This window comes from Bos taurus, chromosome 15, assembly GCF_002263795.3.
Source record: "Bos taurus isolate L1 Dominette 01449 registration number 42190680 breed Hereford chromosome 15, ARS-UCD2.0, whole genome shotgun sequence".
NCBI lineage: Eukaryota > Metazoa > Chordata > Mammalia > Artiodactyla > Bovidae > Bos > Bos taurus.
In genome coordinates this window covers 41,292,077-41,306,724 of record NC_037342.1, presented here as the reverse complement: position 1 = coordinate 41,306,724, position 14,648 = coordinate 41,292,077, and the positions used below count along the sequence as shown (strand labels likewise).

Genomic DNA, 14,648 nt, shown 5'->3' with positions numbered 1-14,648 from the left:
GTTGCAGCCTGGTCCTTGGTTGGGCTGGAACTCTCGCTCTGCCCCAGGCATTTACTCTTCTCCCCCATCATGTCTCCTAGAGGACCACGTCGGCCCTTATGCCACCAACCCTTGAGACACTGTGTTTTGACCTGTTGATCCCTGACCCTTTCCCACCCTGAAGGGCCAGCATGGTGCCTGGGCACCTGCACACCCAGATGCTGACTCCTTTCCCCATCATGACAGAGATCCCAGTGGGCTTTGCACCCTGGACCACACTGGGACTCAACTTCCTCAGCTCCCAAATGGGCACTTACCAGCCCACATTGAACTCCACGTGGGCATCAAAGAGAGCCACTACAGGGGCAGTGGCGGCCCTCCAGCCGCTGACCCTGGAGCGGATGAGGCCTTCCTGCTTGCTGTGCCGCACGACCTTGATGAAGCCTGGCTTCTGGCCGTTCACCTTGTCCACGTACTCTGTCAGCTTCTCCTTCAGCTCCTCTGTGAGGGAGAAAATGCACTGTTAGCATGATGACGACGTTCACCCTTCCAGGGTGAGCTGACCCTAGAGAGAGGCAGGAGGGGCCAGTCCCCTCCCCGGGTCTTCCTTGGAATTCCCCAGGATGGCCAACACAGCTCAGCTTTGTGGAGAAAAACGGAGGTGAAAACAGTATTTATTATGCCCAGCAACACGAAGAGGGTCACCTGCTTCACACACAGTGCATTTAATCTTCACAACAGGCCCTTGGGAAAATCCAGCTCTGAAGTTTGATCAGTTTGTCCAACACCCTGAAGTTATGAGTTGGTGTTCAGTTCAAGCCAGGTCTAATGACCTCAGAAGCCCCATTCTTTCTCATCTGTTCAGGGTCTTCCTTCTTCCCCAGTGTTCTCCATCAGTCCTCCCCAATCCCCAGAGAAAGCTCCATATACAAAGATTATAGCTTGAGACCCACTCCTTGCCTAGAACTCCATCTTTCCAGGAAGTGGATGACCAAGAGCTGTGTAAGTGGCTGGCATCAATTTGTTGCTGGGTGTCCCTGGGCCTGGCTGAACATCCAATTCCCCTGCATCTTCATAACCGCATATGACCCCACAGCAGCAGAACAGGGCAGCACGTTCATCGTGTTTTCCATAGCTGCTCAGGCAACACAGTATGACACCTCCCTCCTCCCAGACAGTGGCCTAAGTGGGCCGCATTCACCCACTTCCAACCACAGCACTTCCCTAGGACTTGATTTCCAACTGCCCCGCCTCCCATCTTCCCAGCCTGCCCATGCCCAGGCTCTGGGACAGACCCAGGTGGGCTGAGCCCTGCGTGTCCCTTGGTGTCCAATCTTGGGTCTTGCCAGACAGGCAGCCCATTAGGAGTGAGGAAAGGGCAGGAGGCAGTTGGCACACCTCCTGGCAGGAGCCTAGGGTACTAGAAAGAGGACAGCACTTGGAGCCAGCAACATAGCATTTTAATCCTATTTGCTATGGAATTAGCCTTATGACGTGTTATTAAATCACTGCTAGATTTCCATGGGGATGTTCAGATAGAGTGACTGTACTCGGCACATAGGAAGGACATGAATGAGGGGCTGAGGATTTGATGGCAGACTATTATGGATTGAATTGTTTCTCCCCAAAGGCTTTGGTCTGACCCCAGACTTCAGAACACAACCTTATTTGGAAATAGAATCTTTACAGATTTAATCAAGTTAAGATAGGTCATTAGGTCCTAATCCAATAGGATTAGTGTTCTTATATTAATAAAGGGGGGAAATTTAGACACAGAGACAGACTACACAGAAGGAAGACAGGGTGGAGAGATGCAGAGATAGCCGTCTAGCAGCCAAGGAACATTTGAGGGTACCAGAAACTGGGGAGGAGGCCTGGAACAGATCCCTCCCATCTTCAGAGGGAGCACCTTGATTTTGGACTTCTAGCCTCCAGAACAGTGAGACAATACATTTATGTTGTCACCCAGTCTGGGGTGCTTTGTACTCTGCAGCCCCAGGGTACAGATATGGTTGTTATGAGGATTAAATGGGAGTGACATCTGTGAAAAGTGCATAGCACTTTCTTTCCTGTTCACAGTTTCCATCATAGTGGGAGTTATAAAAGCTGGGGGAGCTGACTGTCCCTGCAAATCAAGGGGTCCATCTCTGGCTGACAAAGCCCTCTTCACATGCTCTGGTCCAGGGCCACGTCTTCCTGTTCTGGCCTGACCCCAGCTCCAAAGTCTGCAAGCAGCGAGGCCACGGGAGCCAAATAGGAGATACAGATATGTGCTGTGGCCGCATGCCCAGGAAAGGCAACAGAGCACGGTGGCTACTGCTGGAACTGGTAGCAGGTATTGGTTTCAAGTCGTTTACCACATGATGCTGGCCAAACAAAAGGCTGTGTTAGATGTGGCCCCTAGGCTGCTTTTTGTACCGCTGCCTGAGTTACCATTAAGGAGATGAGAAAACTGAGTCTGAGGCAAAGAAGCTGAGAGGGAGGCAGGCTTTTGTGCTAGACAACTACTCCCTTGCTCTGTGACCTTGGTCAAGTTCCTGGGAATCCCAAGACCTCAGAGTTAGTACCTGGAATTTCATTTTGAACCAACTACCCATCGAAGGTTTGAATCCCCTCTGTGGATCCAGATGAGTGATTATCCAGCCTGTGCAATGACAGAAAACCCTGTACCATCTATTCCAGGTATTAGATGTTTTTTCCTTTTACTCTTTAAATGCCACAGTTCCTCAACCTTCCACTCATTTGGGGACCACTGAGGGCAGATCAAGTCCCTCTTCCACGTGGCAACCTTTTAGAGCCAAAGACCATCCTTAAGTCCTTGCTGCGAATTTCTCTAGGTCAAATGTCTTTAATTCCTCCTTGTATTTCCTCATCTCTTGTAAGTTCAAGTTCTTTTATCACAGTGAACTTCTCCTAAAAATGTAAGTTTTTCTCTAACTTAAATTACAAAGCTAGAAATTGGCCTATTTTTTCCCCTGGAGCAAACTGAGCTGTATAGACTATAAGGAACCAATCACCTCCCTGAATCTAGAATTGATGTACCCATTAATATCATAATAGCTTAAGGTCACATTAACTCTGCCTACTTTTGATACAAATTGACCTTACTAGAAACATATACTTAGATTCTGTTCATGTGATGCTGCTGAGTCAGGCCTCCTCCATCCCATCTCTTCATGGATGCAGGTGTGAGTGGATGGATGCAGGTGTGAGTAGATGCACACGTGTATGCTTGTGTGTGTGTGTACTCCAGTGCTCCGAGTCAAAACAAGGATCTTTCATTTACACCCCTTTATTTCAATCTTTTCAAAGATTTACAGCACTTCTCTGAAGTCAAACTGTTTTTTCCCTTGATTCTGTTATCCAATGCTTTGTTATCTAGCTCAACCAGCTTTCCAGCTTCTGCAAAAGTGATGAGCATGTGGCTTTTGTTGATGTTCAACTCATCCTTTCAAACAGTGTGACCCTTGTCTGGGGCTAGGCTCAGTGGGGGCTGTCAGGCATTCTCATTCAGCCCATAGAAAATTCGGCTGACCCTTGGGTCACACCAACATGCTGTGCAGCTCACTCTGGCCAATAAGAAAATGACCTTGCACTCTCCCACTGACCAGGGAGGCCTGGGGACGCGGCTGGCTCAGTAATGGCAGGAAGTCATTGGTACAGTGGCAGAGATCAGTGTACCCCTTACACGCTTACAAGGTCTTCAAGCATGGTTGCCAGGAGGCCTCTTAAAATACATACTGTTTCATCATTTCAAAGGTCCACTCATCATGGATCCAAAAAGGATCTTCATAGATCTTACATAGATCTATGTAAACATCATAAAGCCTGATGTTTGGACTTTTGTTGGTGGTCATTAAGTGGTGAGTGCACACAACTTGGAAAGAGACTGAGCTAGCACCAAAAGACCCCTCTCCCTGCCCCCAGGGAGGATAGATCCCTGGTCTCCCTCCCCACTCTCAGGTGAGGACACTGCCTGCGGGGACCACTGTTACTGAGCTGTTGCTGGGACAGGGCTGTGGGTCATTGCCACCAAGTGATGTGCCATGAAGGTGAAAGAGGAGAGTGAAAAAGGTGGCGTAAAGCTCAACATTCAGAAAACGAAGATCATGGCATCCGGTCCCATCGCTTCATGGCAAATAGATGGGGAAACAGTGGAAACAGTGGCTGGCTTTATTTTTCTGGGCTCCAAAATCACTGCAGATGGTGATTGCAGCCATGAAATTAAAAGACACTTACTCCTTGGAAGGAAGGTTATGACCAACCTAGACAGCATATTAAAAAGCAGACACATTACTTTGCCAACAAAGGTCCGTCTAGTCAAGGCTATGGTTTTTCCAGTGGTCATTTATGGATGTGAGAGTTGGACTATAAGGAAAGCTGAGCACCAAAGAATTGATGCTTTTGAACTGTGGTGTTGGAGAAGACTCTTGAGAGTCCCTTGGACTGCAAGGAGATCCAACCAGTCCATCCTAAAGGAGATCAGTCCTGGGTGTTCATTGGAAGGACTGACATTGAAGCTGAAACTCTAGTATTTTGGCTACCTGATGCGAAGAGCTGACTCATTTGAAAAGACCCTGATGCTGGTAAAGATTGAGGGCAGGAGGAGAAGGGGACAACAGAGGACGAGATGGTTGGATGGCATCACCGACTCGATGAACAAGGGTTTGGGTGAACTCCAGGAGTTGGTGATGGACAGGGAGGCCTGGCGTGCTGTGGTTCATGGGGTCATAAAGAGTCAGACACAACTGAGCGACTGAACTGAACTGAACTGATGTGCCATGAATCCCGCCTCTCTGAATTCTCATCCTGGGAGGCCACTTTGCACACTGAATCTCAGCTAACCCTGGGACAACAGAATGCAGCCAGAGGGTCCCTGTGAAAATTCCAGGCCTAGGCCTTCGGAGGCTTTGCAGCTTTTTCTGCTTTTGCTCACTTGGTGGCCTAAGTAAAGAAGCTGGCCTCCTCGAGTGGAGCAGCCCAGGGAGTCCTGGTCATTTAGGTCATCTCACCGAGGCCCTACAGGTGTGAGTGAGGCCATCTTTTTTTTTTTTTGCCATGTTGTACAGCATGTGGGATCTTAGTTTCCTGACCAGAGATCAAACCTGTGCCTTCTGCAGTGGAAGCACCAAGTCTTAACCACAGGACTGCTATGGAAGCCCATCCAGGGATATTTTATTTATTTTTTTTAATGTGAACCATTTTTTAAAAAGTCTTTATTGAATTTGCTACAATATTGCTTCTGTTTTATATATATATATATATATATATATATATATATATATATATATTTTTGGCCCTGAGGCATGTGGGATCTCATCTCCCTGACTAAGATCAAACTTGCACCTCCTGCATTGGAAGGTGAAGTCTTACCACTGGACTTCCCAGGAAGTCACGTGTATGGCCATCTTGGATCCTTCAACCACCAGTAGATCACAGTCACATCAGTGATCCTAGCTGACATCATAGAGCAGAGACAAGCTGGGCTTATTACAGAATTGTGAGGCAGTGAATGGTTGCTGTTTCAAGCCATGAACTTCTGGGGTGGTTTGCTATACACAAAAGTTAATAAAATGGGATCTATTGTCTCGAAACAGTGCTGGGTTTAAAATAAGATTGTGAATTCCTGATGCACAGGAAATGAAACCAGACACAGAAGAGCCAGCTTGGAAGGTGGCAGCAGGAGATGAGACAGCTTTGCTTCTTGTAGGAGTTGCCTGCCCCTTTGTATCTCTGAGTTTTGCTGTTAACCAGAATAAAGATTTCTCATGGAGCAGCTAGGAAAAAAGATTCTGTTCTCAGTCTGTTGTATCTCAAATATTAGCTACTGGTTAGAAGAGAGGATTCCCTTAGCCCCCACCAAACAATTGCTATCAAACAAATTTTTAAAGGCCTGAAATACCCTTGACAATACTGGTTCGGTCTTGGCAAAGTCCCTTTACTTAATTAGATTTTCATGTTTTCCTTTAAACTTTGCTAACAGCCAAAGCAAGAAAGAACAATATCAAAAACATTTTGACTTGTGCTAGAAAACTGTTATGTAAGATATCACCTATTTTATATATACATGGAATACCTCTCAGAACAGCTCAAAAAAACATATAAAGAACTTGAGGTTTTCTTTATACTTAAACACAAACACATAACCTGTTATATTTACTTTTTTTGCCAAGGCTGCTAGGAAGCTCGGAGACAATATAATGACGAATCACAGGGTTCTACCAGCATTTTTGCTTCTGTTAAAGCTTTAATTTTCAAGTCGCAGCCTAAAAGCTGCACTGTCTTTTACCTTTGGTAACTACTTTGTTTTTTGAAATATCTATAAATAATTTTTAATAAAGTGTCTTCATAAGAGCAGGACAGGAGTATAAATGTGGAAAGAAGGGGAAGGCCATACTTCACACTGGTTTGACTATGCTGGGAAAGTGGAGGCAGGGAGTCCGCTCTCTGTGGCTTTGTCAGATGTAGACTCAATGGCAGAGCTGTTAACTCACCGCCAGTGCTGCCAGAGGAATACAATTTGCACCCTGCATGGGGCCAGGTGCCCTCCTGCTTATGTTGCTCCTCCGCCTCTCCTGCTGTCCACAAATCCCTGCTCTGCTGATCTCTGAACGACCTCTGTACATCAGCACTCCCGGAAGCTGTGCTGATGAAACAACATTCTGCTCTTAGGAGGTCACAGGCCACTCCCCACCCTCCCCAGCCCGTGCCCCACCTTGGAGCCAGCTGAGTGCAAGCTGCTATTCTCCCCCTTCAGACTTAGATGCCAAGTGAAAATGCAACATTCACCAGGCTGGTCAGACAGAGCCCTTTCTTCCCTGACTATATATGCCCCTTGTACTGCTAAACGAAAAGCAATTAGCTCTTCAGAGTCACCCTAAAAGAAACATAATGCAAGCTGAACAGAAGTCTGGTACCAATGGCTGTTAATATGATTTAAACACCTAATGAGATACTCTTTATCTCTTGCATAAAGGAAAATAAAGGATCAGGACACTGACGTCCAATGGGGCTTCACCATGAAAGATGGCTGCACAGGCATCCTTGTAAACCAGCCAGCCCAGCTTTGTCACAGAGAACCAGGTCCAGCTCCTCATCCTTCTCTTAGTGCTCAGACAATCATTTCTCCTGTCTGCTGGAGGTTTGGGGGAAGGAAGAATGAAGGGAGGGGCCACTCATTCATTCATTCAACAAACAATGAGCACTCGCTGTGTACCAGCTATTGATCAGCTGCTATGGCTCTAACTTGTGAGCAGGATAGTCCGTAAAGAGCTTTCATTCTGCTGGATGTTTAAAAGGCATGTGCTGTAGTCTACACAGAGAGGGGACGGGGTAGAGATGAGGAGAGAGAGGGAGAGAGAAAGGAGGGAAGGAAGAAGAGGCGGGTGGGTGAGAGAGAATGAGGAGCAGGAAAGGGAGAGATTTTTGCAAAGGAACTCCGGGCACTGATTCAGTGCTCCCTGATGCTGAGACTTCCTAAATGACTGGGCCTCCTGAGCCTGAAAAGCAGTGCTTGGTGCAGTGGGTGGGCAGGCAGGGGAGCACAGGCTGAAGTTAGAAGACTCATATTCTGTTACTTTCGGAGCCCAGTGGTTTTTTGCCACATTCTCACCCCTTGAGGGGGTATTTGGCAGTGTCTGCAGACAGTTTTGATGGTCACATCTGGAGAGGGTGCTACAGGCATGCATGCCACTGAACATCCTACAATGCACAGGATAGCCCTCCACAATCAAAAGTTTTCCAGTTCACAATGTCAGCAGTGCTGAGTTTGAGAAACCCTGCAGGGCTGTTAATGAACCCTGCAGGAGGTCCCATTCTGGAAATCCGAACATGCATGAGTTTTCAAACTGGCAGCTCTGGTCCTACATCTGTATTTCTTTGGTCTACAGGGCAATCCTTGCTTGGCAGCAACGGAACCAAGTAGGAGCTGCTCCTATAAAAAGGGCTCAGCAACAGGTATAAACTCCCTATGAGATTCTGACGGGCAGCCAAGATTGGTAACAACTGAAATAAATGAAGATTGGCTATAACAGGTGGGAAAGGAGCCTCCTCTAGAATTATGTATGGTTTCAGCCCACAATAGAGGGTCAGAGTCTGAAAGAGTCTCCCCTACGACCTGGCTGGATAGTTAGTTGTCCTTTTCATTCTCCCAAACCCATGGGCTCCACCTGGCTGCTTCCGACTGCAGGCCTTTCACTTGACAGTTGTTTTCTCTGCGTAGTCATCTTTGGATCAAATGCTTTGGACAGTCCTCTGTAGGTCCCCTGCTGCCCTCTGCACAAGGCAGACTCTTGTTTGCCCCCTCTCCCCATCTGCACACTTTCATGCCACCCAGTCCTACCACTAGCTCAGTAATGTCCTCCAAAGCCCAGCCTAGATTAGAGTTGCCACCCCCTCCCTCCAGTTGCCTGGGAGGGGTGGGTGAACACCCCACTGACAAGTGCTAATAACTACTAGTTGCCAATGATGCTAATCTGAAGATTAAAAGCACAGCACATTTCTGTTTATTCCTCCAAAAGTGAACAGTAGCTGATCTTCCTCAGATCAGAAGATTAACTGGCTTTCCTCTAAAGCCATTTAGGGCCATTGAAACACCAATGATGTGTCAAAACCCTTTAAAAGAGAAATTATTCATTTGGATGCAATGGTTGTCGTACCTAGCTGCTCATCCACTCATTGGGGGATCTAAAAAATAAAAGAAAATGCCAGCCCACCCCCCTCCCCCGCCACCCCTAAAGAATATAGAGGGAGACTGTGGACTCATACGGTCCTGAGATTAATGATGGTGAGCTGGGCTTGAGCAGTTTCAACCCTAGAAGAATAGACCAGCCTGAGACTCCAGCCCAAGAGCAGCCTTTTTTGTGAGTTGCTCTTTCTTTAAGATCACTCTGGACAGGCTTTCAAACCCTGGGCAGTTTACAAATGCCTTCCATGCCATTCCCTCTTCTCTCCCATATACTCCTTTAATAGCTTCACTTATTCAAAGTCAATTGATACTGAAGTAGCTCTGGAATGACCTTTAATGGTTCTCCTTACTCAGGACTTAGAGAAAGGCTCCACCTAGGAGCCACACAGACAGCATATAAAATATGGTCACAGGGTCCAGGCAGATTGTCACAATCTTCCGAGTTTCCAGGCTTTAATTCAGCTATTCCAAGTCCCAGAATTACCACCTATTAATAGACCCAGCCATTTGTTTCCAGGTCTACTCTTTTGTATCATAGCCAGGCATGAGTGATCACCAAAACCCACATGAAATATGTACTCCTCACTTAGTGAGGTCTCCAAACCCAAGCTCTTAGCATCCATTAACAGTCTCTTATCTGCTCCTAAATGACTTATTTTCCCAAAGATCCTGGATCTTGCAACAAAATGGTCAGAACTGGTTTCTAAAGATGATTGAGGTGGATGATGTATAAATGGTCCCTTGGACAGTCAAGGATGTGTGTTGGGTGCCAGTCAATGTGTAACTCTCCATCTCTCTCTCTGTTTTTCTTTTTCTCTCCCTCTCAACAAACGAAAACCTGATTTATAACATCTTCCAATGTCTGTAGTTTAAATACTCTCCCATCATAGCTGGTTTCAGGCTACTCACCTGATGATACTGACTTTAAGTTCAGAAGAGATGTGCAAAGACTGGAAAGTATGATCAGCCAGCAGCGGTCCAGGTCAGCCAAGCACACTGGTTCCAGTGGCCAAGGCAGAAAGGCTGTGGTTCTGTGGGTGCTTCCCTTCACTCACTATATAATGGGCACTGTGCTCAGGGCTTTACATCAATCCATCCCGTTCTTTATTCATTCATTCAGTAATTATATATTAAGCACTTTTGAAGTGCTGTACATTATTCTAGATTTTGCTGTACGTTATTCTAGGGTGGTATTGAAATCTCACTACCACCCTACCAACAATGACATTTATAGCTAATGGGAATTTATTTGGTGCTTATCATGTGCCATGTACTGTTCCAAACCGGGTTTATATATGACTGATTCAGTCCTCTCAACGACTGTACTACTACTCAAGGTAGGCAGTACTGTCGTTCCCATTCCATACATTAGGAAACCCCAGCAGAGAGAGGTGGAACTAGAGGAGTTAGGCTGGGATGCAAATACAGGCAGCCTGCCTCGAATCTGTGTCCTTAATCCCACAGATTATTATCTCCAAATGATAAAAGAGAGAGTTCAAAGATCAGACTTGACATGCCCAAGATGACACAGACAGTAAAAAATAAGCAGGGATTCAAACACATCCGCCTGCCTGCACAGACCCTGCTCTACCACCTGCCCCTCTGTCCACCAAAGGAGCTGCGTGTCCCAGGTTTCAGCAGCATTCTATGATCACAGATCTGTTCTGGGAGGAAAACAGCCTCTTTTTTTTACAGCTATGTATCCTTAGAACCCAAGGGAAGGAATTAGACTGACAGACTCAGCTTTCTTTTGATGTGAGGGCAGATAGATCATTTATACACAAACTCTAGTTTCTCTGGGATACAAATCCTCGAGCAAGCAAGATCAAGCAATGAGGGAACAGGGCCTCAGACTGAGTGCTTGTTACCTTTGGATTCACAGTGCAGTCTCACCTGGAAAATCCACTGTGGCTCCAAGGACATAACGTTGCCTGAATCCATCTGGGTGTTCCCCGTGGGCCAGTCTGGGGCATAGGCGTGTGCTCCAGCACCCTTCAGTTCCAGGCAGGGGCTTCTGAGTGCTCACGTCCGCTTGGCTCCTGCCACACCCAGATTTGCCCAAATATGAAAAGCCAGCAAAAGAACCCAGCTCTTCTTCCCCCAGGGCCAGAGCACCAGGCTCTCGATTCCATCCGCTCTCCTATGTTTCCACCATGAGTAACTCAGAAAATGAAAATGAGAAAAGCAGAAGCATAGACCTCAGTTGTCCTCATGGACTAGAAGACCTTGGAAAAGGACCGACTTGCCTTTGCCCTCTCTGGGGCCACGTGAGAAGGAAACCCTTGTAAACTAAAGGTGAGCACCAGCACAGATGCCGTGAAATTGCTTGCAGGACATAAAATGCTCCTGCTATTCTGAAGGTTCTCAGCAGGAATCTCAGGACTTGTTAAAAATGCCATGAATGTCAGGGGTCCAGCAGAATGGACATTGCTCCAGTCCAGCCGCTCCAGCTCAAGTGTACTAGGTAGGTAGGCCCCCCGTGAGCTTCCAGGGAGGCTGTGACCCAGAACTCAAAGCCTTGGAAAATACTGGAGTCCAGCCATTAACCACAGGTTAAATCCAGGCTGAGAACAGGCCCTGTTGATGTCCCAGCAGGCAAAGGCGATCCCAGAGGCTGGGCCCACGTGCTGGCACTGGGGAAGGACCATTGCCATGAGCACTTAAGTCAGGGACCAACCAGAATTTTGGTGGTAACTCATCTCGTGCCAGAGTTGGAGAGTTTGAGTGTTGCCTAGCTCAGAAAATTGATGATCAAAATCTCAGGAAGAAGAGCCCAAGACTTCATGATTATGAGTCCAAAACCTTGAGATTCTCAGATACCAAGCTCCATGATCCTGAGATCCTAGAGTCTAAGCTTCTGTAAATGCCTACAGTACCAGCTTCCCTATGCCCACTCCTACTCCCCACCCCTGCCATTGCTATTGGCATACCAGGTCCTGGTCCCTTTTTGCTTCTCAGACTCTTCTGCCAGACTCTGCACACGTCATGTTTCCAAATATACCAAGCTTGGTGGTGCCACAGTGCCTTTGCATGAACTACTCTCTCTGCTTGAAAAGAGTCTTCCTGTCTCATATGACCTGGTTCAGGTTCTTTAGAAACACTTCCCTCCCCTGCTTGTTGCTCTTTAACTGGAAGGAAAGGCCAGAGGAAGAGAGGTTTTTTTCTTTTTTCCTCCTTGGAAAACAGACATGGGATGCTAGAAACACTGGTGTTCCTCTGGGTGACCAGTGAGGACTGACATCAGGCTTTAGGGTCCAAGTCCTGCTGATGCAGCTCTGAACATCCTCCAGGGGAAAAGTGAAGGCTCCCCCAGGCTTGTAAGTCAGCTCAGTACTCATGCAAATCACTGCTGTTCAGGCTGTGTGACCGGCAGCCTCAGCTTGGCTTATTCACGACTCAGGACACCCAGAGGTGTGGGCTTTGCACACATATTTACACTTCAGTCTGCTGTTGTGCCTGTCAGCTCAGGAGGTTTGATGAGCTTCTCTTCAGCTCCAGAACATCTTCAGGCAATCTATTCTCAGCAGGAAGGATCCCATGAAGGGGTGGGTGATAAGGAAGAACTGAAGTGTTCTGCTTTTAGCCTTTAAGATTTTATTTCTTTATTGCAAGATCAGGGGCTTAGGAGAGAGGTTTAAACCCTTGTTGTGGAGTCGCTAAGTCATTTTCAACTCTTTGTGACCCCATGGACTGCAGTACGCCAGGATTCCCTGTCCTTCACTGTCTCCCAGAGTTTGCTCAAACTTATGTTCATGGAGTTGATGCTATCCAACCACCTCATCCTCTGTCACCTCCTTCTCCTCCTGCCCTCAATCTTTACCAGCATCAGGGTCTTTTCCAGTAAGTCAGCTGTTCGCATCAGGTGGCCAAAGTATTGGAGCTTCAGCTTCAGCATCAGTCCTTCCAATGAATAGTCAGGACTGATTTCCTTTAGGATGGACTGGTTGGATCTCCTTGCAGTCCAAGGGACTCTCAAGAGTCTTCTCCAACACCACAGTTTGAAAGCATCAATTCTTTGGCACTCAGACTTCTTTATTGTCCAACTCTCATATCCATACATAACTACTGGAAAAATGGACCCTTGTTGACAAAGTAATGTCTCTGTTTTTTAATATGCTGTCTAGGTTTGTCATAGCTTTCCTTCCAAGGAGCAAGCATCTTTTAATTTCATGGCTGCAGTCACCATCTGCAGTAATTCTGGAGTCCAGGAAAATAAAATCTGTCACTGTTTCCATTTTTTCCCCTTCTATTTGCCATGAAGTGATGGGACCAGATGCCATGATCTTAACTTTTTGAATGTTCATTTTTAAGCCAGCTTTTTCACTTTCCTCTTTTACCCTCATCAAGAGGCTCTTTAGTTCCTCCTCACTTTATGCCATCAGAGTGGTATCATCTGCATATCTGAGGTTGTTGATATTTCTTTCAGCAATCTTGATTCCAGCCTGTGATTCATCCAGCATGGTATTTCACATGATATACTCTGCATATAAGTTGAATCAGCAGGGTGACAATATACAGTCTTGATGTACTCATTTCTCAATTTTGAACCAGTCCATTGTTTCATATCTGGTTCTAACTATTGCTTCTTGACCAGCATACAAGTTTCTCAGAAGGCAGGTAGGTGGTCTGCTATTCCCATCTCTTTAAGAATTTTCCACAGTTTGTTGTGATCCACACAGTTAAAGGCATAGTTAATGAAGCAGATGTTTTTCTGGAATTCCTTGCTTTCTCTATGATCCAACAAATGTTGGTAATTTGAGCTCTTGTTCCTCTGCCTTTTCTAAACCCAGCTTGTACATCTGAAATTTCTTGGTTCATGTACTGCTGAAGCCTGTCTTGAAGGATTTTGAGCATTATACTGCTAGCATGTAAAATAAGGGCAATTATACAATAGTTTGAGCATTCTTTGTCATTGCCCTTCTTTGGGATTGGAATGAAAACTGATCTTTATTCAATTTAGTGTTAGTCATTCAGTTGTATCCGACTCTTTGCAACCCCATGGACTGTAGTCCGCAAGCTCCTCTATGCATAGAATTCTCCAGGCAAGAATACTGGAGTTGGTAGCCATTCCCTTCTCCAGGGCATCTTCCCGACCCAGGGATCGAGCACAGGTCTCCTACATTGCAAGGTAGATTCTTTACCATCTGAGCCACCAGGAAGGCCCTCATTTAAATCCTAGGCAGGCCATTCATCAGCTGTGTAACTTTGGGTATGTAATTTAACCACCCTGAGCCTCAGTTTTCTTATCATTAAGATGGGAATAACTCTATCTACCTCTTTAGTTGCTATAGGATTCTGTAAGGTATTGCCCAGCATGTAATAATTACTTAATAGGTGGAGCTATTATTTTCTCATTAGCCTGAGCCCCTTTGTTCCCTTCCTCCTTTTTGAAGGAAGGGGCCTAAGGCTGGAAGCAGGGACCCTTGCATTATTTGGGAAAGTTGGGCCTATAGCAAATTGCCCAGGCCCAGGATTTCCCCAGGCACAGGATCCCACTGACCCTCCTGGGGGCCACTCACCATCTGGCCACTTCATATTCAGGCCCCAAACCCTTCCCATCCTGACCTGTCATCCTTTGACCACTCCTATGGGGGCAACTTCTATGTGCAAGGCTTTCTTTTTATTAAATCACTGGATACTAATGAGAACTCAATTTGGTAAGGATTAATAGTAATTCATTTTATAGATGAGGAACCTGAGGCACAAAGATGTTAAGTAATTTATGCAAGTTCAAACACATGCAAACCTTGGAGCTATCATGGGTTTGGTTCCAGATTATTGCAACAGAGCAAATAGCACACTAAAATGAGTCACAGGAATTTTTTGTTTTCTTGTGCACATACAAGTTACTTTTACACTAGACTATAGTCTATTAAGTGTGCAATAACATTATGTCTAAAAAATGTGTATGCTTTAACTAAAAAATACTTTATTGCTGAAAAAAGGCTGTCACCTGAGCCTTCAGCAAGTTGTAATCTTTTTG

General features: G+C 46.1%; 1 protein-coding gene across 2 annotated transcripts in view; it reads right to left on the bottom strand.

Moving 5' to 3' along the window:
* Positions 1-14,648, bottom strand: part of GALNT18 (polypeptide N-acetylgalactosaminyltransferase 18) — a 355,816-nt gene that overhangs the window by 113,266 nt on the left and 227,902 nt on the right. For both annotated transcript variants that reach the window (XM_024975529.2, NM_001076316.1), the window contains 1 exon segment: positions 297-480. In XM_024975529.2, the coding sequence (XP_024831297.1) occupies positions 297-480 (184 nt within the window).